At 48.8% G+C, this 25,336-nt stretch overlaps 1 protein-coding gene across 1 annotated transcript in view; it reads left to right on the plus strand.

The window, feature by feature from the left end:
* The first annotated feature begins 998 nt into the window (after positions 1-998).
* The window catches only part of LOC120994228 (aflatoxin B1 aldehyde reductase member 2-like), a 99,681-nt gene continuing 75,343 nt past the window's right edge, over positions 999-25,336 (plus strand). Inside the window, exon 1 of the mRNA XM_040422683.1 lies at positions 999-1,217. Within this exon, the coding sequence (XP_040278617.1) occupies positions 1,028-1,217 (190 nt within the window). The 5' untranslated portion in view covers positions 999-1,027. The remainder of the gene's footprint in view (positions 1,218-25,336) is intronic.

Consider the following 25,336-nt stretch of genomic DNA (forward strand, 5'->3'; position numbering starts at 1 on the left):
AGCTCAGTGATTGGGGTGAGGGGTTCAGGGTGTAGCTCAGTGATTGGGGTGAGGGGCTCAGGGTGTAGCTCAGTGATTGGGGTGAGGGGCTCAGGGTGTAGCTCAGTGATTGGGGTGAGAAGCTCAGGGTGTAGCTCAGTGATTGGGGTGAGGGGCTCAGGGTGTAGCTCAGTAATTGGGGTGAGAGGCTCAGGGTGTAGATCAGTGATTGGGGTGAGGGTCTCAGGGTGTAGCTCAGTGAATGGGGTGAGGAGCTCAGGGTGTATCTCAGTGATTGGGGTGAGAGGCTCAGGGTGTAGCTCAGTGATTGGGGTGAGGGGCTCAGGGTGTAGCTCAGTGATTGGGGTGAGGGTCTCAGGGTGTAGCTCAGTGATTGGGGTAAGTGGCTCAGGGTGTAGCTCAGTGATTGGGGTGAGAGGTTCAGGGTGTAGCTCAGTGATTGGGGTGAGGGGCTCAGGGTGTCGCTCAGTAATTCGGGTGAGGGGCTCAGGGTGTAGCTCAGTGATTCGGGTGAGGGGCTCAGGGTGTCGCTCAGTAATTCGGGTGAGGGGCTCAGGGTGTAGCTCAGTGATTGGGGTGAGGGGCTCAGGGTGTAGATCAGTGATTGGGGTGAGGGGCTCAGGGTGTCGCTCAGTATTTCGGGTGAGGGGCTCAGGGTGTAGCTCAGTGATTGGGGTGAGGGGCTCAGGGTGTAGCTCAGTGATTCGGGTGAGGAGCTCAGGGAGTCAGGATGTTGCCCAGTGATTGGGGTGAGGGGCTCAGGGTGTCGCTATGTGATTGGGGTGAGGAGCTCAGTGATTGGGGTGAGAGGATCAGGATGTTAGTCAGTGATTGGGGTAAAGGGGCTCATTCAGGTTCTGCATGGCTGCTTATCTCTGTGCTCATTTCACATATCATTTTTTGGCCGGCCGCCATGTTAAGTTAATATGTGACAGGTTCACTTGACTTTATGTTGGCCAGTGCTGTGGGTGGCTTGTCTGCTTGTCGGTCATTTTCCTTCATTCTCACCTCTCTTTCTACTCTCACCATGCTGCGACAGGGGCTCCCCCGCACCGTGCTGTGTGCAATGGAATTCGGGAATCGCATGGATGCCAAAACAAGTGACCAGGTGATGCAGGAGTTCCTAAGGCGCGGATACGACGAGGTGGACACCGCGCACTTTTATGCTGGCGGAGAAAGTGAGCGGATACTGGGGGAGATGGGGCTCGGTGCCAGAGGTAAGCAGAGTCAATTTCTGGAGCTGCACACAACTCACTGTAAGAGTGTGAACAAGGCTTGAGACGCCAGGGTTTCCATTTCTCAGCACTGGAGATATGAGACATAAAGTAGTCATCATGGGGATCAGGGAGGTTTCCAGTTTCCAACCTCTTGCGACTCATTCCATTGAAGGTTACTACAGCCGGCCTCTCCATAGGCCGAATTTACCTGTCCTACAGTCATCCTTTCCCCGGCTGAAATGGTCGAGCGAGTGAAAAGCTAGTACTAGATAGCAATCACCTGTACACGGGCCGATGATTGGGAACAAATGTTTGGCTGATCATTGACTTGCCTAAACACCGCAGCGATAGCCAACAATTAATGTGCTGTGGACAATATGCAAACTGCACAGGGGATGAATAATCATATTAACGATTATTCCTCCCCCCTACAAGGTGTAATCAGCGCATTAATCACCATTCCTTCTGAGCTTATCCTGTGTGAAGCGTTAATTTTAACATAAATATGTTTTCCCTTAGTCCTAACAGCAGCACAAGTAGGGAGTTCTCCCCTGTGAAACTGGTAGGACAGGTGGAATTTTTATTGATAAAAATGTTACTACCAAGCTAATTAAACAATTAACCCACCCCCTATAAAGGGACGCCCGCCCCTCTACCAGTGCTTTATCAGCAAGTACACAAAACTAAAATAGGGTGGGAAATTTATGTGCTGCTGTTAGGACTAAGGGAAAATACATTTACGTTAAAATTAACGCTTCCCTTACGTCCTAACTAGCAGCACAAGTGGGGACCTAGCAAGGAGCAACAGACAAATTGGGAGGGTTCCCCGTTCTTTTTTTTTTTTTATGAGAGGGCGGCACTGAGAATGGTACGTCCAAATGCCACACCCTCAGAGCGCCTAGAATCTAGGCGGTAATGCTTCATAAAGGTGCTGCGGGAGCTCCAAGAGGCTGCAGCACAGATTTATTCTAGTGGAACCAAACTTTTCTCCGCGTACGAAGTAGATACTGCCCTTGTAGAGTGGGCAGTGACAAAGGATGGAGGAGCCAACCCCTGAGCTAGAAAAGCTTTATGGATTACCCATCTACTCAAAGAGGGTTTAGAGGCCTTTATTTTTCCCCGACAAGGACAGCAGGAGGTGTTCGGATCTTCTGAAGTCCGCAGTTCTGTTCAGGTAGATTCTGAGATTTCTTGAAATGTCCAAGGAATGGAGGGCTTCTTCCTCCGGAGATGAGTGTCACACCGGTGACAGGTTTGAGAAGGTCTGAAAGATTATCTGCTCATTAGTGATCTGACAGCCTCTTTTGGTTTCACTTTGTCTGTGTGTTGCTGGTATGTCCACACCTCCTGTTCAGGTGTGGAGGATCATGTGACCTTTACCTCCCCCTATTTAGTTTGACTTCACCCATCACTCCTTGCTCTGGATAGCTTCATTTGGTGTTGGAAGAGCTGGAGTGTGGTTCTTGTTGAAGTCCTGATCATCCATCATTCATCATCCTTAGAAGTTAAGTGTCCTGCTTGTTGTGTTTTGTATTCCTCCTTGCCTCCCGCTCCTGTCATGGTGGACGGCAATTTGGAATTTCAGATCAGCAGGACTGTGGACTCCCGAGTTCTCCGGAGATCCCTCCAGTATCTCGTTCATTAGAGAGGGTACAGACCAGAGGAGAGGATGTGGGTTCCAGCGACCGATGTTAATGCTAGTCGTCTGGTGAGAGCATTCCACAGAGCTCATCCTGATAAGGTTGGTAGAATCCGCTCTGGAGTGAGAGATCGTGAGAAGGGGACGTCATGACCTTAAGAATTAATGCAGAAAGTTAGCAATTTCTCCCCAAAACTACAGGGGGAGAGACTCTGGGTAGAGTCATGCCTGTCTGACCAAACCCACAGGACAGAAAAAAAGCAACTAGCCCTATGGAGGACGGCCTATATAAGGAGGGGGGAATTTATTAACTAATTAATTACTAATGATGCAGAATTTTATTCAACAGAAATTCCGCCTGTCCTGACCAGCTTCACAGGGGCAAATACCCCACTTGTGCTGCTGGTTAGGACGAAAGGGAACATGTCAGGTCCTCCAGAGGAATGGAAGGTCCTGAAAGGGCTTAATGGGATGTTTGCCTAGTCATGGTAATATAACAGAACTGTTCCCCTCCAGGGTATGTACAACGGCATAACAAGACAGGTAGAGGCGGAGCTGTTCCCCTGCCTGCGCCAACTCGGAATCCGCTTCTACGCCTACAATCCGCTGGCCGGTGCGTACTCCACTGTATACTCCAGTACTGCTGTGTGCTTTCACTTGTCACAGGAGGCGGCCATTTTGCCGTAGTCTACCGTATATTGATGACATTTTGTCAGTAATGTCTTTGCTCTGTGTATTCTCATAATTATCTGTTCTGTACAGGGGGTCTGCTGACCGGCAGATACAAATATGAGGACAAGGATGGCGAGCAGGCGCCCAGCAAAATTTCTGGCACTGCCTGGGCTGAATTGTCCAGGACGAGGTCAGTCTACAGGACGCTGCTGCACTATCGTCCGCTTCATGAGATATATAGCGTCGGGTAATACAGAATTTGAGGGGTGGTCAGTGACGGGGCCTCCTGGCTTGTTGTGTCTACAGATACTGGAAGAAGCATCACTTCCAAGCGATTGACCTGGTGCAGAGGGCGCTGCAGGAGGCGTACGGCGAGGACAGGCCCACCCTGACGTCCGCCGCTCTCCGCTGGATGTACCACCATTCTAAGCTACAGGTATGTGCAACCGAGGGGGAGGGAAGGAATCTGACAAATGATCTTCTGGTAAGAGGTCACAGCAGCACAGAGTGTTTTAGTAGAGAGGACAAAGCTTCTTGTGACATAGGTGAATGAAGAGGGCCCAGTGAGATGAGATAGTGGCAGGTACTGGTTTCCCAGCAGCAGAGGAGTGATCTTGTCTTTTTTTTTTTTTTTTTTTTTGCTGTGTTTAAGCATGTGCATATTTTTTTTTTTTGTCAAAGTATATACCCCCTCTGATATCACCTCTTCTGTAGATCAATGTGTGGGGGAATGGCAGAAAAGGGGGGAACGCAGATTGCGCCACAAATAACCTTTGTGCTGCAATGTGCGACAGATATACGCAGAGGCGTAGCTAGAAATGCATGGGCCCCATAGCAAAAAAATGTATGGGCCCCCCCCCCCCCCCGTGCCATCTACAGATCCCCCCTCCCCTAAACAGTGCCATCCACAGATCCCCCCCTAAACAGTGCCATCCACAGATCCCCCCCTCCCCTAAACAGTGCCATCCACAGATCTCCCCCCTAAACAGTGCCATCCACAGATCTCCCCCCTAAACAGTGCCATCCACAGATCTCCCCCCTAAACAGTGCCATCCACAGATCCCCCCCTCCCCTAAACAGTGCCATCCACAGATCCCCCCCTAAACAGTGCCATCCACAGATCCCCCCCTAAACAGTGCCATCCACAGATCCCCCCTAAACAGTGCCATCCACAGATCCCCCCCCTAAACAGTGCCATCCACAGATCCCCCCCCCCCCTCATAACAGTGCCATCCACAGATCCCCCCCCCTAAACAGTGCCATCCACAGATCCCCCCCCCTAAACAGTGCCATCCACAGATCCCCCCCTAAACAGTGCCATCCACAGATCCCCCCCCTAAACAGTGCCATCCACAGATCCCCCCTCCCCTAAACAGTGCCATCCACAGATCCCCCCTCCCCTAAACAGTGCCATCCACAGATCCCCCTCCCCTAAACAGTGCCATCCACAGATCCCCCTCCACGCCGCTCACAGGAGAACATTTATAAACTAATCAGTAACTACTTTAACTTTAATCATTGCTCATTGCTGAGCTCTTTACTTGGATTTTTTTTGTATCTTACTCTGTCTTAGCTCCGGTAACAGCAGGCAGTGCGGGGGGGCGGCGCTCACTCACTGACGTCACGCGCCTGCGCCGCCTGTTGGGAGGAGCAGGTGCGTGACGTCAGTGAGTGAGCGCCGCCCCCCGCACTGCCTGCTGTTACCGGAGCTAAGACAGAGTAAGATACAAAAAAAATCCAAGTAAAGAGCTCAGCAATGAGCAATGATTAAAGTTAAAGTAGTTACTGATTAGTTTATAAATGTTCTCCTGTGAGCGGCGTGGCCCTGTATATTCTAACCCCCAGGCAAGCGTCCCTGTCACCAGGGCCGGCATTTGGGGTGTGCGGGCTGTGCGGCCGCACAGGCCGCCATAGCAACAGGGGCGCCGGGCGGCTGACAGCTCGCAATGTAATATGCGGCAGGCGAGGCGGCACTTGTGTTCTCCCTCGGGGCGGGCCCCCCGCCCCCTCCATCTCCCCCTCCCCTGTATTTAGCAGGGGGCGCCCGTTGCGGTTAAAAAAAAAAAAAAAAAGTTGCTTATATAAGTTCGGGCGCCCGGCGGCGCCCCTCATGCTGCGCCGCCTGAGCGGCTGAGGCTGAGCGCTTGCCGCTCTAAAGAATCCTGCCTGCGCCTGCTGTGTGCTGTTAATGTAGCGTGGCCGAGCTCTGTTCGATCCGTGGTACAGGAGCTTTTGTTTCCTGTACCCGGCCGGACTGACAGGAAGTGCTCACTTAGTGTGCACTTCCTGTCAGTCCGGCCGGGTACAGGAAACAAATGCTCCTGTACCGCGGATCGAACAGAGCTCGGCCACGCTACATTAGAGGTGGAGGTGGGAGTAGAATGAGAGTGACAAGGGGGGAGGAAATAATGAGAGTGAAAAGGGGGGAGGGGGGGGAAATAATGAGAGTGACGAGGGGGGGGGAAATAATGAGAGTGACGGGGGGGGGGGGAAATAATGAGAGTGACAGGGGGGCAGGGAGGGGAAATAATGAGATTGACAGGGGGGGGGAAATAATGAGAGTGACGGGGGGGGAGGGAGGGGAAATAATGAGAGTGACAAGGGGGTAGGGAGGGCGGGGGGAAATAATGAGAGTGACAAGGGAGGGGGGGGGGAATAATAAGATGTGACAAGGGAGGGGGGGGATAATTAGAGTGACAAGGGAGGGGGGTGGAATAATGAGAGTGACAAGGGAGGGGGGTGGAATAATGAGAGTGACAGGGGAGAGGTGGGGAATAATGAGAGTGACAAGGGAGAGGGGGGGGATAATGAGAGTGACAAGAGAGAGGGGGGAATAATGAGAGTGACAAGGGAGAGGGGGGGGGAATAATGAGAGTGACAAGGGAGGGGGGGGGGAATAATGAGAGTGACAAGGGAGAGGGGGGAATAATGAGAGTGACAAGGGAGAGGGGGGGAATAATGAGAGTGACAAGGGAGAGGGGGGGGGATAATGAGAGTGACAAGAGAGAGGGGGGGAATAATGAGAGTGACAAGGGAGAGGGGGGGGAATAATGAGAGTGACAAGGGAGAGGGGGGGGGAATAATGAGAGTGACAAGGGAGGGGGGGGAATAATGAGAGTGACAAGGGAGAGGGGGGGAATAATGAGAGTGACAAGGGAGAGGGGGGGAATAATGAGAGTGACAAGGGAAGGGGGGGGGAATAATGAGAGTGACAAGGGGGGGGGGGGGGGAGAAGAGAGTGACAATGGAGTCCCCAGAGCCAGACTGCAGCCAGAGACCAGATCATCTTATTGTCCTGGTGGTAAGTAGACAATGCAATATGTTTATTATGTAATTGTTTAGTTATTAATACTACATTGGAAACTAATTTTCTCAGCTGGACACCGGCCGACACTGCGCATGCGCTGGGAGCCTCACCAGCGGTTAGGGTAGGGAAAAAGCACTGGCCCGTACGTAATTTTTCCCTTCCCTAACCGCTGGTGAGGCTCCCGGTGCATGCGCAGTGTCGGCCGATGTTCAGCTGAGAACATCCAATCGATCACTGCGCCTGCGCACTGGCCCATAGTTTTTCCCTACCCTAACCGCCGGCGAGACTCCTGGCGCATGCGCACTCTGCTGTGAAATTTCCCTAACCTGTCGTTGTGCGCCTGCGCGGCGCTGCACACCTCCTCACGTCATGTCCGGTGCGACCGGAAGTGACGAGAGTAGGGAAATCTCACGAAGTAGGGAAGTATAACATTACACCGGCCTTTGGGGTGTGTGGGCTGGTAACTACTTGGTTGGATAGTCAGCCAGCCTATGCCATGATGCCAGCAACAAGCAGTGTTTTTTTTTTTTGGGGGGGGGGGGGGCGCCACAAGGTTAGCTTGCACAGGGCGCCTGAACACCTAAGGCCGGCCCTGACTGTCACCATGGGAACGCCTGGGGGTTAGAATATACTATCGGATCTTCTGAGTTCTCAGTGGCCTGGCTGGAGCCTCCCCAGCCACTGTGTCGGCCCGGCCCTGCCTGCACCCTGCTCCTGACTCCTCCCCAGCCACTGTGTCGGCCCGGCCCTGCCTGCACCCTGCTCCTGACTCCTCCCCAGCCACTGTCGGCCCGGCCCTGCCTGCACCCTGCTCCTGACTCCTCCCCAGCCACTGTGTCGGCCCGGCCCTGCCTGCACCCTGCTCCTGACTCCTCCCCAGCCACTGTCGGCCCGGCCCTGCCTGCACCCTGCTCCTGACTCCTCCCCAGCCACTGTCGGCCCGGCCCTGCCTGCACCCTGCTCCTGACTCCTCCCCAGCCACTGTGTCGGCCCGGCCCTGCCTGCACCCTGCTCCTGACTCCTCCCCAGCCACTGTCGGCCCGGCCCTGCCTGCACCCTGCTCCTGACTCCTCCCCAGCCACAGTGTCGGCCCGGCCCTGCCTGCACCCTGCTCCTGACTCCTCCCCAGCCACTGTGTCGGCCCGGCCCTGCCTGCACCCTGCTCCTGACTCCTCCCCAGCCACTGTGTCGGCCCGGCCCTGCCTGCACCCTGCTCCTGACTCCTCCCCAGCCACTGTGTCGGCCCGGCCCTGCCTGCACCCTGCTCCTGACTCCTCCCCAGCCACTGTGTCGGCCCGGCCCTGCCTGCACCCTGCTCCTGACTCCTCCCCAGCCAGGCCCGAGCCTCGGACTGCTCGCGTCCCGCCCACTACACTAGTCTAGTGTAGCGGGCGGTCCGCGGCTCGAGCCTGGCTGCCTGTGTGTAGTGTGTGTGGAAATAAAAAATAAATTAAAAAAAATCAACAAAAGTCGGCACGGACAGGCCCCCAGTGGCGTAGGGCCCCATAGCCACTGCTATGGTTGCTATGGCGATCCCTACGCCACTGGATATACGGCAAAATGTGTCGTATATCTGTTCGTAAATGACCCCCATGGTTTAAAAGAACCAACACACAATAGCACTTGGTGCTTTTTTAAAAGAGGCAAAAAGACAAAAGATTTCTATGGGGGAAAAAAGCCAGAAACTGGGTCAAAAACCCAGACCATGCTGCAATTAAAAAAGAAACAAAAACACACAAAATCTGCCTTAAAAACGCAAAAAATGCCATTAAACCCCCCCACATGTTTGCACTGTGTTTAATAATTTCTATACATGTACAGTCAACATCTGGAGGTGGTATTTTTTGCCTAAAATACTGCAAAAAACACTAGAAAAAAAAAACAAAACACACCAAAAACTGCAAGTTCACAAAAATGCTAAAATGTATCAATCTTGTACTGTATCAGTTTTCTGGAGTACAGAAGGTTGCAGATTTTGATAAAAGTACCGCTAATTGTGCCAAAATATGCAAGTTTTTTTAACTTTTCCATCATTTTTTTTCTTTACAATGTAGGCAGGTCACCCAAGGTTTACCAGTATATGTGCCAGAGAACTGGTCCACAATACACCTGAACTTTATGCCAGTTGCCTTTCTGCCATAGATTTCAATGTCAGAATGACTCCCTTTTATTAAAGGGGTTTTCCCATCTCAGACAATGGGGGCATATCGCTAGGATATGCCCCCATTGTCTGATAGGTGCGGGTCCCACCGCTGGCACCCGCACCTACAAGGAGAACGGAGCGGGGAAATGAACGGAGGGCGCACTACGCATGCGCAGCCGCCCTCCATTGATTTCTATGGGGCCGCTGAAAATAGCCAATCGCTGACTCGGCTATTGCCGTCTGCCCTATAGAAATGAATGGGAGCATGGGCCGCGCATGCGTGGTGCGCTCCTATTCACTTCTATGGGAGCAGCGCTTGCTGGTGGACGGACCCCGTGAAATCTGGGGCGCTCCAGCCACAGCGCTCCCCGCCTCGTTCTCGTTGTAGGTGCGGGTCCCAGCAGTGGGACGCGCACCTATCAGACAATGGGGGCATATCCTAGCGATATGCCCCCGTTGTCTGAGATGGGAATACCCCTTTAAGGGCTCATGCACACAAACGTATTCTGTTTCTGTGTCCGTTCCATTTTTTTTGCGAATAGGATGTGGACCCATTCATTTCAATGGGTCTGCAAAAAATGCGGAGAGCACACCGTGTGTTGTCCGCATCAGTCTGTCCGTTCCGTAGCCCAGCAAAAAAGATGTCCTATTCTTGTCTGTTTTGTTACAATGGATCCGGAAAAAAAACAGATACAACATGGACGTCAACTGTATTTCTGCGGACCACAAAACACATACAGTCGTGTGAATGTAGCGTTAATGAGGTGCTCGGCCCGCACACCAGAATTCTGGCTCAGTTTTGATTAGTAAATCTGCTCCAGAACATCTTCTGTATTTCTAGGGAAGTCGGGGTGACGCTGTGATCCTGGGGATGTCCAGTTTGCAGCAGTTTGTACAGAACCTGGGCGGAGCCGAGGAGGGTCCCCTGCTTCCACCGGTGGTCGCTGCCTTTGATGAAGCCTGGAACCTGGTCGCCCATGACTGTCCAAACTACTTCCGCTAGAACATCGGACAGGGCGAGCTTTATCCGAATTGTGATTTCCACCTAGTGTTCCTCCTCTCACTGGTGAACCTGCTTCTTTATATATGATTTGTAGTGGATTTCATACATTAAACTGATTACAGGTCTCTGGCTGAGCGTTACTGATGTGCTGCCGACATTGGGTTGACTTCTCTGCAGAGCCCTTTGCCTCCTATGGTGACCTCAGAGGATGTTGCCTGGACACAGCGCCAAGAACCAGTCGTCCCTGTCCAGGCGCACATCACAATAAGTGACTAAACCATTTAACAACCACCGCGGTCTTCTGACGTTGGGCAGCGCAGGTCTGCAGCAACTTCTTCTGGCTTCTCTGCTCCAAAGCTCCGTACTTCTGCAACCGAGCAGAGGCAAGTCTGTGAGAAGATACACCTGTTTATAACCACTCCTGCCTTGCCTTTGGCAGACATAGTGTGCTATGTAGTAGGTTAAGGGCTCATGTACACAAACGTTTTTTGCGTTCCGCATACAGGCGTATTTTGATTCTGTATACGGTTCGTATACGGAGCCATTCATTTCAATGGGTCTGTGTGCTGTCCGCATCTGTTGCTCCGTTCCGTGGCCCCGCACAAATTATGAGGCATGTCCTATTCTTGTCCTTTTTTATGGACAAGAATAGGCATTTCTATAATGGGCCTCCTGTTCCATTCCGCAAATTGCAGAAGGCACACGGGCAGCATCCGTTTTTTGCAGATCCGCAATTTGCGGACCTCAAAAAACAGCACGGTCGTGTGCATGTGTCACGGCGGGCATGCACTCAGTATAACAGATAACGCGCCAACCAGGCTCTGGGCGAGAGACGGGGGAAGGGTCACCTCCCAGCAAATCCCTGACCTCTTTCCCTCTTCACTGCTCAGCCCACCTACAGACCTTAAAGATAGGTATGAGGTGTCCCCGTGCCTGGGCTGACAAAACCCTGAATTCCCTGAGATGGTGAAGTGGGAAAAAGGAGCAGCCTGCTCGCACAGAACCTGGATGGGAAGATGACACAAAACAACCAACTTGAAATAACACTTATCTTCCTGAGCTGGAGCAGACAGCCAACCTTTCTTTCTAGCTTCCAAGACCACAATGATGAGTATAATCCGCTCAGGACACTGGGCTGATGAGCTATTTAAACTAATGACTCCACCCAGTGCACCTGATGAGGGGCGGATCCAGCACGACTCCAAAACAAACACTAAACTCGTGCTGCAATCCTGGCCGACCTCCGCACATCGTCAGAGTGGGGCATGACAGCATGAGCCCTAAGGCAGTGGCAATGCCCTTGCCAATACTACACCTGACCATCATGTAATTGCCGGGCACCCCCTGGTATACCAGAGCTGCAGAGTTCAGCAGATCACCTCTGCTGAGGTCACCCACAGGAAAATTTTAGGTAGTGGATTTCCCCATACGTTGTAAAGGTGGATATTCACAGCGTAAAATGGCGTAAATTTTAAATCCACACCACAGGTCAATGGCTACTTTCACACATGCGGCAGCAGAATAAGGCTACTTTCACACTTGCGGTAACCTTTTCCGGCAGGCTGTTCTGGCAGGGGAACAGCCTGACGGATCCATGCTAACGCTAGCCCACCGTGTCGCCGGAAGTCCACTCCGGCCCCATTCACTATAACGCAGCATTCTGTAGTTTTTGTCAAGCCGCCTCTCGGCATGTTTGCCGTGCTGCGGCCAAACCTCCGGCCCGTCCCCATTATAGTGAATGGGGCCGCAGTGGACTTCCGGCGGCACGGTGGGCTAGCGTTAGCATGGATCCAGCAGGCTGCTCCCCCGCCAGAACAGCCTGCCGGAAAAGGTTACCGCAAGTGTGAAAGCAGCCTTATTCTGCTATTTTATTATTTTTTTAACACGGGTGGATGAGATGTCTTAAAATCCCTTCCGCTTGGCTAGCGGTGTAAATTGCTGCGGATTTGCCACAAGTAAATCTGGAACATATCCCATACAATGGAAAACTGCAATGTTAAAAAAAGTCATGTCGTGTAAATGGACCTCAGATCTTTTATGATAATCGGCGTATATTATGTAACAGCAATATACACAAGGGTAAGTAAAAAGTGAAAGAAAACCCAAACACGAGAAAACAAAGCATTCTCACAGCCGCACCTGAGATTATACATATAATGTGTCAAGACGACCGAGAAAAAAAAGGAAACCTAATAATAATGATAGACCACGCTCCAAATTATTATGTAAATAGGATTTAAGTGTCCAAGATATCATTTTTTGTTTTTCAGTTAAACTCATGGATGGTATTGTGTCTCAGGGCTCTTTGGATCACTGAATGCAATCTCAAATACCTGTGACAGGCTACTTTTACATCCGTCATAGGATCTCAATATCGGAAGAAAACGCTTTCGTTTTGTCCCCATTCATTGTCAATGGGGACAAAACTAAACAAAACAGATTTCACCAGAATGCATTCCGTTCCGTTTCATTGCCTTCCCATGATGGACAGAAAACCTCTGCAAGCAGCGTTTTTGAGTGCGTCCTGGGAAGCAGAGCAAGATGGATCCGTCGTGACTCACAATGTAAGTCAATGGAGACAGATCGGTTGTCTATGACACAAAAGAAAACGGATCGGGCACCCATTAACTTACAATGGTGTTAGAGACGGATCCGTCATGGCTATTTTAGAGATAATACAACCGGATCTGTTCATAACGGATGCAGACGGTTTTGTTATCATGATGGAAGCGTTTTTTGCTGATCCATGAATGGATCCAGCAAAAACGCTGGTGTGGGGGGACGTGGCTAACTGCCGACATGAGCGCACGCACTTGAGGTCTGCTCCGTACCCCGATCTGAATCCTCCAACATCCTGACATACTGGCTGCACAGAAGGACGAGTGGCAGGTGCAGAGGAGGAAGAGAAGATTTGCGTCCCAGTAAGGCACAGTCAGCGGCTGAAAAGCTTAAAGAATATGTGAGGCAGGAGGCCCAAAATGGCGCCGCCGCTCCTGCTACACCGCGAGCGGCGGTAACGCGAGGTCAAGCTGCACAGCAGTCAGAGGCGGAAGGGTAGGAGGAGCCAGAGGTAACTGTAAGGCAATATAGACTCTTATGCCTAACGTGTCCCAGACACATGATTTCAGTGATCAGCTTGAATTAAGTCTATCCGGTACCGGGAGAATGAATCAGGGTGAAACACTGAACACGTGTCAAGTTCCAATCCATTCTGGTTTATTTCACAGTTGGCAGACAGTTATAATAGAGGGGGTTGAGCTTCCTTGACATCCAATCATATGTTAGCATTTGTTTGACCTATAGTATGATCACACATGAGCTCTGCATTAACATAATAGATGACTCATAGTAACAGCATTTGACCAATCAGGTATAGACACATAGGCCAGCAGACACTTGAGCCAAGATAACCCTATAAGGTAAGAAGACTGTTCAAACTTACAAACCAAGGAATGTATGGGTATCTTGAAACTGCACAGGAAGTTTCTCACATTCCAAAAGGGGGAAGGGAGAAGGGAGATTTTGTAAGTGCACTGGCCAAATGTAATACACGTTGCTGACAGGACAAAATGGAGTTACTTATAGCCCATCAATCCCCTCTTAGAACCTTATATATATACCTTATACTATATGGTTCTTTCTCTGCTCTTCCTTTGTTTGCTTATAAGCCTTTAGGTATTCCATGTACCCTTCAGGAGTATAATCCTCAGGTTTTGTTGAGGTTGTGTTTGCCTCTTCTACCTCTACCGGAGTATAGAGGAATGTTGAGTGTACCCCTCTTTCGGCCACATTGTTACATACGGCCAGAAAGGGCACACACTGCAGACAACAGCAGAGGCACACTATTGCAGCGACCACGGCGAGTGCCACTCCTAAAACATATCTTATTTGACCAAAGGCAGGTATCCAACCAAAAAGCCAGTCCCACCAACCTTGGTCAACATCTTGTTTTATATGTTTTCTCATCTCTTCTAAGTGGCCTATTTTATCTTTTATTCCACGGGAGTGATCTGATAGATTGAAACAACACATCCCTGCAAACGCTGAGCATCCTACACCATGTTGGAGCAATAAATAGTCAATAGTTGCCCTATTCTGCAAGATAGCCTTTTTATATGATTGTACACTGTGTGCAGAATTATTAGGCAAATGAGTATTTTGACCACATCATCCTCTTTATGCATGTTGTCTTACTCCAAGCTGTATAGGCTCGAAAGCCTACCACCAATTAAGCATATTAGGTGATGTGCATCTCTGTAATGAGAAGGGGTGTGGTCTAATGACATCAACACCCTATATCAGGTGTGCATAATTATTAGGCAACTTCCTTTCCTTTGGCAAAATGGGTCAAAAGAAGGACTTGACAGGCTCAGAAAAGTCAAAAATAGTGAGATATCTTGCAGAGGGATGCAGCACTCTTAAAATTGCAAAGCTTCTGAAGCGTGATCATCGAACAATCAAGCCTTTCATTCAAAATAGTCAACAGGGTCGCAAGAAGCGTGTGGAAAAACCAAGGCGCAAAATAACTGCCCATGAACTGAGAAAAGTCAAGCGTGCAGCTGCCAAGATGCCACTTGCCACCAGTTTGGCCATATTTCAGAGCTGCAACATCACTGGAGTGCCCAAAAGCACAAGGTGTGCAATACTCAGAGACATGGCCAAGGTAAGAAAGGCTGAAAGACGACCACAACTGAACAAGACACACAAGCTGAAACATCAAGACTGGGCCAAGAAATATCTCAAGACTGATTTTTCTAAGGTTTTATGGACTGATGAAATGAGAGTGAGTCTTGATGGGCCAGATGGATGGGCCCGTGGCTGGATTGGTAAAGGGCAGAGAGCTCCAGTCCGACTCAGACGCCAGCAAGGTGGAGGTGGAGTACTGGTTTGGGCTGGTATCATCAAAGATGAGCTTGTGGGGCCTTTTCGGGTTGAGGATGGAGTCAAGCTCAACTCCCAGTCCTACTGCCAGTTTCTGGAAGACACCTTCTTCAAGCAGTGGTACAGGAAGAAGTCTGCATCCTTCAAGAAAAACATGATTTTCATGCAGGACAATGCTCCATCACACGCGTCCAAGTACTCCACAGCGTGGCTGGCAAGAAAGGGTATAAAAGAAGAAAATCTAATGACATGGCCTCCGTGTTCACCTGATCTGAACCCCATTGAGAACCTGTGGTCCATCATCAAATGTGAGATTTACAAGGAGGGAAAACAGTACACCTCTCTGAACAGTGTCTGGGAGGCTGTGGTTGCTGCTGCACGCAATGTTGATGGTGAACAGATCAAAACACTGACAGAATCCATGGATGGCAGGCTTTTGAGTGTCCTTGCAAAGAAAGGTGGCTATATTGGTCACTGATTTGTTTTTGTTTTGTTTTTGAATGTCAGAAATGTATATTTGTGAATGTTGAGATGTTATATTGGTTTCACTGGTAAAAATAAATAATTGAAATGGGTATATATTTGTTTTTTGTTAAGTTGCCTAATAATTATGCACAGTAATAGTCACCTGCACACACAGATATCCCCCTAAAATAGCTAAAACTAAAAACAAACTAAAAACTACTTCCAAAAATATTCAGCTTTGATATTAATGAGTTTTTTTGGTTCATTGAGAACATGGTTGTTGTTCAATAATAAAATTAATCCTCAAAAATACAACTTGCCTAATAATTCTGCACTCCCTGTATATCCAGCAGCATATCTTGCAGAATTGCACTAGTGACATTTATCTGTTTTACCATAAAACAGGCAAGTTTTGATATTGTCCTGTGGTTATATATGGCCAAACCTGGTACCCCTATCATAGATATCCCTAAACTCATGTATTCTTATCTAGAGAGGAGATTCACATTATAATCACGATTTTCTGGTAACTGTAGGGAAGTGTCTCTCGTGTGTCGTGTCTGCATTGCTGGAAATAGTGGTATCATTGCTAATGTCAGCCTAGCTATTGTACAGGGTCCCTCTGTAATATTGGCTGGTATGTATGTGTAACTAGTATTCCCACAGGCCAATACCCATCCTGTTGGTAGAGGTACATGTTTGTCTAGGGATGGTACTGTTTTTGTAATATTACATTGCATATTTTTTTTCTGATACTATCTTTTTACAACTACCTAAATCTCTATCACAAATATTTGGTTTAGTCTTATTCTGCATTTTTGCTTGTATGCAGGGGGGCAATAGTTCCTCATCGCAGGAGAACTTGTAACATATTTCTGCTGCTGTGACAAGACCTGTAATTATTTCTATCATATTACTTTGCAGAGTCTCATATGTAGGACAGTCATAACAAGCATGATAAGGATTTACATATCCATATTTAACATCATGATCCTCCAAGTCTGTGTCATTCCATTGGGAACGTAGGAGCCCCGTCCATACATCTACTGGGGTGGGGACTGCTATCAGACATGTCTCCAAAATGTTGGATGCAGATAAAGTGGTTCAGAGACAAAAGTCAGTTAAGTTCAGAGTTTTGGCCAGGTACTGTCACGGCTGAGGATGGGAGAAATCCTCAGCCGTGTGGAGCCCGGTGATGTTATGGCTGCTTGGCCATGAAGACAGGATTAGGGAGCAGGTCACCTCCTAAAGGCATCCCTAACCTGACCCTGACTCCTAGCTACATGAGCCAACCTTGATGGTAGGAGGGCTCATGCTCCGGAACCTAGAAGTCCCTGCTAGCCCTCAAGATGGCCCTAAACTAGGAGCTGAGTAAGACAACCCACTCCTCCTAGACACAGAGGAGCAGGAGTCTCAACGGCCAAGCTGCTGGAAAAGGGGAGACATAAACAGCTCTATGGATATGGCAGGTGAACAAAGAGTTCCACCTACCTGCCACAGCCTTGCTGACTGGATCCCTGTGTAAGCAGGGTGCAGATCACAAACGCATCCCCACACAGGGACCCAGATCCATAGCTGCACAAAATCACATGTAAAACATCAAACGGACATCACACATAACTAGAAATAAACATAATGAGACATTATGGTTATGACCACAGGGGTGGCTCTTACTGGCAGGTAGTAAAGACAGGAGGCTGCTTTCAGCTAAGCATGGCTGAAGCAACCTGCAGACCTGCAAAAGCAGTGAGGCTTTATAGGCCAAGAAGCCACACCCCACAGTCGGACACACCCAGTGAGACATACACACACACTGGGAAGGGAGTTAACCCTTCCAGCACCAAAGAAGGGAAACACACATAAAAAGGAAAAGTGTCCAAACAACACATACACTGTGGCTGTTGCCGCAGGCAACGACATGGGTGGCACTCATGTCCAGGGAGTCAGCCCGAAGGCTGGGACACTGCCACCACATTTACAACAACGACCAAACGTTGCCACGGGCAACCACAGTGAGGGGAAGATGTACGTGCACACCAGACATAACACAGAGTGTACACAGACATACCAAAGTGCATTCATACTCGCACACAACTCCTAGGAAACCGCACACATAGCTGTTGTCCGCGGCAACCGCACCTGAGGCCAACTACATTATGCCTCAAGCTGCGGTTGACACTACAACCCAAAACAGCGGGTAACAGTATGCGGCTCCCAAGGAGTCACGGCCAAAACCGTGGCCGTGACAGGTACAGCCATAAGTTCTCCTTTGTCTTCCATAGATTGTCTTCCCCTCTGCATTCTGTTTTCAAGTATATCTGTCTGTTCCACAGCCATGGGACAATGAATAGGAGACACAAAACTGCAATTATCAAGGCACTACATTTCAGCCATCTCGAGGAATTTCCCGACTGCGTCATCTCGTTAGGGGTCAAGGCTGTCTGCCTCCGTTAGTACCCCTTCAGTATCTCCTTCGAGGACCTGCCTCCGTTAGTACCTCTGGGCCTCGTTGGAGGTCAGGGCTGTCTGCCCCCGTTAGTACCTCTCTTTTCTTCACCAACTTAATCCTTGTGGCGTGGATCCACGTGGGCGACTGTTCAGTGAGGACTGCTGTTCTGATGATTGCGACTACCTCGGTAGGTGGTCCGTAGGTGAAGCTTCCTGGTTCCTTTCCTTTCTTTAATATCTTGATCATCACCTGGTCGCCTATCCGGAATGGACGGGTTGGTTCCTGTGAAAGAGAAGGAGACTTACAAGCAACTTATTTTTCAGTTTTACTGAGGACCTTGATCAGATTATTACTCCTCTCTGATCAGGTCCAAGTCCCCTTCCTGCACTACCAGGGGGCGTCTTGCCCATGGTGTGGGGAAAGGCCTACCCATGAGTATCTCAATGCTGTTTATGTCCTACTCCGTGGAAATGTGCTATTAAGATGGAAGCACTGTGTTGGGGAATGCATAGCTTCCCCTCTTCGCAGACTAATCCTATCTCAGGATTTTTCTGCAATACTGAATAACACCAGTCTTACTGTTCCTGTTCAGTGGCATACCACTGAAGATCAGTAAGCATTTGCAACATCTCAGGGGTTGGAGGTGCCAAACATGGCATCTCCCAATGGTTATACAAACCTGTGAGGTTGCATTTGGCCACTCATTTCGCCACCTTAACTGCCAGCGCATTGCCCTGTGAGACATGATCCTTACCATCTGCTGCCGTGAATCCTCTCCTCTGCCAGATTATACCATGGTCCCACCACTCCCCATGTGTGTACCTACTCTCAGTATGAATGGTGACAGGTCTATCAGTATGTAGAATACATGTCCTAGTGAGTGCAATGAGCTCAGCTGCCTGCTGTGTTGAATGCGGATGTCCTTGAGTAGGCCTACAACATCATGAGTGGTGTGCAAAATGGTGTAATGTCACATTGTGAAAGGAGTTGCCAACTCTACCATCATAGCACAGGCTGCAAGAGAACACAGACATGCCGGCATCCCCTGGAAAGGGTGGGCATAACCTTTGAGAAAAACACACAAGGACGTAACTTGCCTCCGTTTTCTTGGGTCAGTACACCCGCCATGGTTTTACAATTTTGGTGTGCAAACATGTGGAAGGGCATATTATAGTCAGGGAGGCCCAGCCCTGGACTCGACATGAGCGAACATTTCAGATAATCAAATGCATTGTACATTTTCAGAAGACCATTTAATCAAATCTGGATTTTCTTCCAGAGTGGCTTGCCTCAAAACATTGTCATAATAGGAGCAATCAGGAATCCATTGTCTACCGTTTATCATACCAAGGAAAGATAACATTTCTTTCTTGGTGTGCGGGGCGACCAAACCCGCAATAGACTGGACTCTTTCTGCGCTGATTCTCCGTTCACCTTTTGTGAGGACAAAGCCCAAGTATTCAACCTGCATTTTACACCATTGCATTTTCTTAAGTGTCACTTTGTGACCACATCCCGACAACCATTGTAAACCATCCTGAATGCCGGCCTCCGCTGACATGCTACACAGCAACAAATCATCAACATATTGCAGCAGCACAGAACCTTGGGGGGGGGGGGGGGTACCATGGCTCTAACATCGCTTGGAGGACTATGCTGTACACTGCAGGTGAATCAGCATATCCCTGGGGCATTTCTGCACCAGGTCAGTTGACGTCTGTCAAAGGAAAAAGCAAAAAGTAGTCTGGTTATCTTATCAACTGGGATAGAAAAGAATGCATTTTTCAGATCTATCACACTGAACCAAACAGCGTCTGCTGGAATGTTAGATAATAATTGAGTGACATCAGGTACAACAGGGGCTATAGGCACAATGATGTTGTTGATGGCCCCTAAATCCTGTACAAAGCGGGTAGCACCATCTGCCTTTGTCACTGGATTCACGGGCGTGCTGTAGGGTGAAATCACCTCTGCCAGGATTCCCTTTTGTAGGAATTCTTCTATCATTGGCCTAAGTCCATCAAGTTTCTCTTTTGACAGCGGGTATTGTTTTTGGAACACTGAGATGACACCTGGTTTCACAGTAGCTGTGTAAGGTGTGCAATCTATGAATCCTGTGTCATATTCATTTGAGGACCTGTCATGCCCTACTCTGACGATGTGCGGAGGTCAGCCAGGATTGCAGCACAAGTCTAGTATTTGTTTTGATGCTGTGCTGGATCCGCCTCGCATCAGGTGCACTGGGTGGAGTCATTAGTTTAAATAGTCTCCAGCTAAGGTGCTCTGAGCGGATTATACTCTTCATTGTGGTCTTGGAAGCTAGAAAGGAAGGTTGGCTGTTTGTTCCTGTTCTCAGCAGATAAGTGTCTTTGGTTGTTTATGTCATCTATCCCATCCAGGTTCTGTGCGAGCTGGCAGCTCCTTTCTCCCCACTTCACCATCTCAGGGAGTTCAGGGTTCTGTTAGCATAGGCTGGTGGACACAGCAAATCTACCATTAAGATTTGATCTGTGGGCTGAGCATTGTAGGGAAAGAGGTCAGGGATTAATTAGGAGGTGACCCTTTCCCCGTCTCTCGTCCAGAGCCTGGTTGGTGTGTTATCTGTTTTACTGTGCACGTCCGCCGTGACATTATAATCCGCCATACTGTGACCGCCATTTCTCAGTGTTTATGGGATGGCGTCAATTGAAGCACTGGTTGACCGCATGCAGGGTTTGTCCCTGGAGGTTGCGGATCTACGTAGTACGGTCACACAGTGTCAGAGGGTGTTGGGTTCAGGTACAGGTCAAATTGTTGGGGAACCTAAAGTCGCTCTTCCGGAGAAATTTGCAGGGGGTACTGATGATTTTTTCCGTTTCAAGGAATCATGTAAATTGTACTTTCGTTTGTGCCCATTTTCATCAGGTAATGAGGATCAGAGGGTGGGTATCGTCATGTCTTTGCTGAAAGGGGACGCGCAATCCTGGGCCTTTTCTCTGCCGCCCGGTTCTCTGGCTCTCCGGTCGCTGGAGGAATTTTTTAAAGCCCTGGGATTGATTTACGATGACCCAGATCGAGTTTCAATGGCAGAGTCAAAATTACGTAACTTACTACAGGGTAAACATACTGCTGAGGTTTACTGCACAGAGTTTAGGAGGTGGGCTACTGAGTCGGGGTGGAACGACCCCGCGTTACGTAGCCAGTTTTGTCAGGGGTTATCTGAAAGGTTGAAGGATGCTCTGGCTTTTCATGAATACCCAGATACTTTGGAAAATGCAATGTCTTTGGCGATACGTTTGGATAGACGTATCAGAGAGAGGGGTAAGGGTCCCTCTGTGCAGGGGATTCCTCCCGCGTGTAGTTTTGTTCCACCAGCTGCCCAGGGAGATATTGCTTGTTATTCTGGCCTAGGAGAGGAACCCATGCAGTTAGGTCAGATATCTTTCCATTCGGATAGTAGAGACTTTCGTAAAGCGCACAATTTATGTTTCTTTTGTGGAAAGAGGGGTCATTTTGTTTTTTCTTGTCCGTATGTTGAACCACAGGGGAGAGTGATAAAGAAAAAAGAAAAAGAAAAAAAAAACTCCCTCACACTTGGTAGTATGAATGGTGTGGTAGAGCAGACTGGTATGCAAGTTCCCTGCAGTTCCCGTTTTCTCCTTTCAGCTATGGTGGCGCTAGAGTCTCGAAATGTGTTTGTTGATGTTTTTCTTGATTGTGGTGCTGGGGTAAATTTAATTGACTTTCTGTTTCTTCAGGGTTTGGGACTAAGTATTTGCACGTTAGAGAACGAGATTCGTGTTTTTGCCATTGATTCTTCCCCTCTTTCTCAAGGGAGCCTTACTCACGTTGTTCATGATATTCATTTAAGGGTGGGTGATTCACATACTGAGATTATTTCCTGTTTCGTCATGAAGGATTTGCCAGCTCCTATAGTTTTGGGGTTGCCATGGTTGTCTAAACATAACCCAACTATAGACTGGCAGGCGAGACAAATCATTGGTTGGAGCAAGTTTTGTTCGGATAATTGTCTTGTCACATCTATTTCTGAAGTGTCCGTTACGGCCTTGCCTCAGTATCTCTCAGATTTTTCGGACGTGTTTGCGGAGGGTGGGGCTCAGGAATTGCCCCCTCATCGTGACTATGATTGTCCTGTGAATCTCATTCCGGGGGCTAAGTTGCCTAAGTCTCAGCTCTACAACCTCTCTCAACCCGAGAGAGAGGTCATGCGAAAGTATGTCGCCGAGAGCTTGGCAAAGGGTCATATTAGACCATCTAAGTCTCCAGTGGCTGTAGGTTTGTTCTTCGTGAAGAAGAAAGATGGATCACTGAGACCGTGTTTGGATTTCCAGGAGCTGAATCGTATTACAGTCCGGGATCCATATCCCCTGCCTTTGATCTCTGATCTTTTTGATCAGATTGTTGGAGCCAAGGTGTTCTCCAAGTTGGATTTGAGAGGAGCATACAATCTGATCAGGATCAAGGAGGAGGATGAGTGGAAAACGGCCTTCAATACGCACGAGGGTCATTTTGAGAACCTGGTAATGCCTTTTGGTTTGACGAATGCGCCAGCGGTATTTCAGCGATTCGTCAATGATATTTTTCATCATTTGGTGGGGAGGTTCGTAGTAGTCTACCTTGATGACATTTTAATTTATTCTCCTGATCTGAAGACCCATCAGGATCATGTGAGACAGGTTTTGACGATCCTGCGGGAGAATAAGTTATACGCCAAATTGGAGAAATGTTTGTTTGCGGTGCAAGAGCTTCCATTTTTGGGATACATGCTTTCTGATTGTGGTTTTCGTATGGACCCCGAAAAGGTCCGGGCGGTTCTGGAGTGGGACCGACCGGAGAATCAGAAAGCTTTGATGCGATTTTTGGGGTTTACGAATTATTATAGAAAATTTATTTTGAATTATTCCACGCTAGTCAAACCTCTTACTGATATGACCAAGAAGGGCGCTGATGTCTCTGTCTGGTCGGATGAGGCATTGCAGGCCTTTTCGGCTATTAAGGAGCGTTTTGCGGACGATCCTGCGGGAGAATAAGTTATACGCCAAATTGGAGAAATGTTTGTTTGCGGTGCAAGAGCTTCCATTTTTGGGATACATGCTTTCTGATTGTGGTTTTCGTATGGACCCCGAAAAGGTCCGGGCGGTTCTGGAGTGGGACCGACCGGAGAATCAGAAAGCTTTGATGCGATTTTTGGGGTTTACGAATTATTATAGAAAATTTATTTTGAATTATTCCACGCTAGTCAAACCTCTTACTGATATGACCAAGAAGGGCGCTGATGTCTCTGTCTGGTCGGATGAGGCATTGCAGGCCTTTTCGGCTATTAAGGAGCGTTTTGCGTCTGCTCCCATTCTGGTGCAGCCGGATGTTTCTCAGCCATTCGTGGTCGAGGTTGATGCATCAGAGGTGGGCGTTGGGGCGGTGCTTTCGCAGGGTCCTTCTCCTGGCAAGTGGGTCCCGTGTGCCTTCTTCTCCAGGAAGCTCTCGGTCGCTGAGAGGAATTATGATGTTGGAGATAGGGAGTTGTTGGCGATCAAGTTGGCCTTTGAGGAGTGGCGTCACTGGTTAGAGGGGGCTTCTCACCCCGTTACTGTGTATACAGACCATAAGAATTTGGCTTACCTGCAATCTGCCAAGCGTCTAAACCCTAGACAGGCCAGATGGTCATTGTTTTTTACCAGGTTCAATTTCGTGGTTACCTTTTGCCCAGGGGTCAAGAACGTCAAGGCAGATGCCTTGTCTCGCAGCTTCCCTGGGGGAGGTGATTCAGAAGATCCAGCGCCGATTTTGGCGGATGGAGTGGTGGTCTCCGCTCTGTACCCTGAATTGGAGATGGAGGTGTTGGGAGCTCAGGAGGGGGCTCCTCGTTCGTGTCCCCCAGGGAGGTTGTTTGTTCCTGAGGGCCTACGATACAAGGTGTTCAAGGAACATCACGATACTGTTCTCGCTGGACATCCTGGTGGTAAGTCCACCTGTGATCTGGTGTCCCGGAGGTTCTGGTGGCCAGGTTTGCGTAAGAGTATTGAGAATTACGTGGCAGCTTGTGAAACCTGCGCTCGGTCTAAGGTTGCTTATACTCGACCGCCTGGTTCACTTCTTCCATTGTCTATTCCATCTCGTCCTTGGACACATTTGTCCATGGACTTTATTACGGACCTACCGAGTTCCTCAGGGAGAACAGTGATTTTGGTGGTAGTCGATCGTTTCAGTAAAATGGCTCACTTTATACCACTAACAAGTCTGCCTAACGCTAAGATTCTTGCGCAGATTTTTGTGGATAATATCGTTAAATTGCACGGTATTCCTTCGGATATTGTCTCTGATAGGGGCACGCAGTTTGTCTCCAGGTTTTGGAGGGCGTTCTGCTCTCGACTTGGCATTCAACTTCCTTTCTCGTTGGCTTTTCATCCACAGTCGAATGGTCAGACGGAGCGTACTAATCAAAACCTGGAGACCTACTTGAGGTGCTTTGTGGCTGAGAATCAGGAGGACTAGTCCTCATTCTTGCCCTTAGCAGAATTTGCATTGAATAACCGTAGGCAGGAGTCCACGGGTAAGTCGCCATTTTTTGGCGCATACGGTTTCCATCCTCAGTTTGGTACCTTTTCTGGGTCTGGTTCCTCTGGGACAGTGGTGGGCAACCTTTTTTTTCAACTGAGCCAAATCTCGCCAAAACCACGATTAAAATTTATTTTGAGAGCCACATTTTTAAAACCGAAAATACAGTCAGTGACGCCTCCTTTGGCCTGAGCGCCGCACGGCACACATGTAGGCAGGACAGCCGCAGGCTGCCGCCCCCGAGAGGAGGGAGGGCAGCGGGCGCCCGGCACACAGAACAGTGCTCCAGACTAAAAAAAATTCCTAGTAGCCATTGGCTCCTGAACTGAAAGATTTAGGAGCCAAATCAAATTTTTAGTCGCCAAATCGAAACTGAATCAAAATTTTGGTATCGTGACAACGCTACGCCGATCAGATCGGCGTAGGGTTGTTTTGAAACCAAAATTTTGATTCGCTTTCGTCACCATAAAAAAGTATTGTGATACTCAATACCGTGCAAAAAAAAAAAAACACCAAAAAAAGCCACGTGCATTTCGCATTTTATGAAACATTCGGCCCATAATAGAACAGTCCTATCCTATTTTTTGGGGTGACAAGGTGACTAAAAAGGCTATGTAATATGTTTATTTATTTATTGTTTATATATTTTATATGTAAAATTGGGAAAGGGGGGATTTAAACTTAATATTTTAAAGTACTTTCACACTAGCGTTTTTCATTTCCGGCACTGAGTTCCGTCACAGGGGCTCTATACCGGAAAATAACTGATCAGTTTTATCCCCATGCATTCTGAATGGAGAGTAATCCGTTCAGGATGCATCAGGATGTCTTCAGTTCAGTCATTTTGACTGATCAGGCAAAAGATAAAACCGTAACGGTTTTATCTCCGGCGAAAAAAAATGAAGACTTGCCTGAATGCCGGCTCCGGCATTTTTCCCCATAGGAATGTATTAGTGCTGGATCCGGCATTCAAAATACTGGAATGCACCCGCACTAAATCCGGAC

The sequence above is a fragment of the Bufo bufo genome, chromosome 1 (assembly GCF_905171765.1).
Source record: "Bufo bufo chromosome 1, aBufBuf1.1, whole genome shotgun sequence".
Taxonomy (NCBI): domain Eukaryota; kingdom Metazoa; phylum Chordata; class Amphibia; order Anura; family Bufonidae; genus Bufo; species Bufo bufo.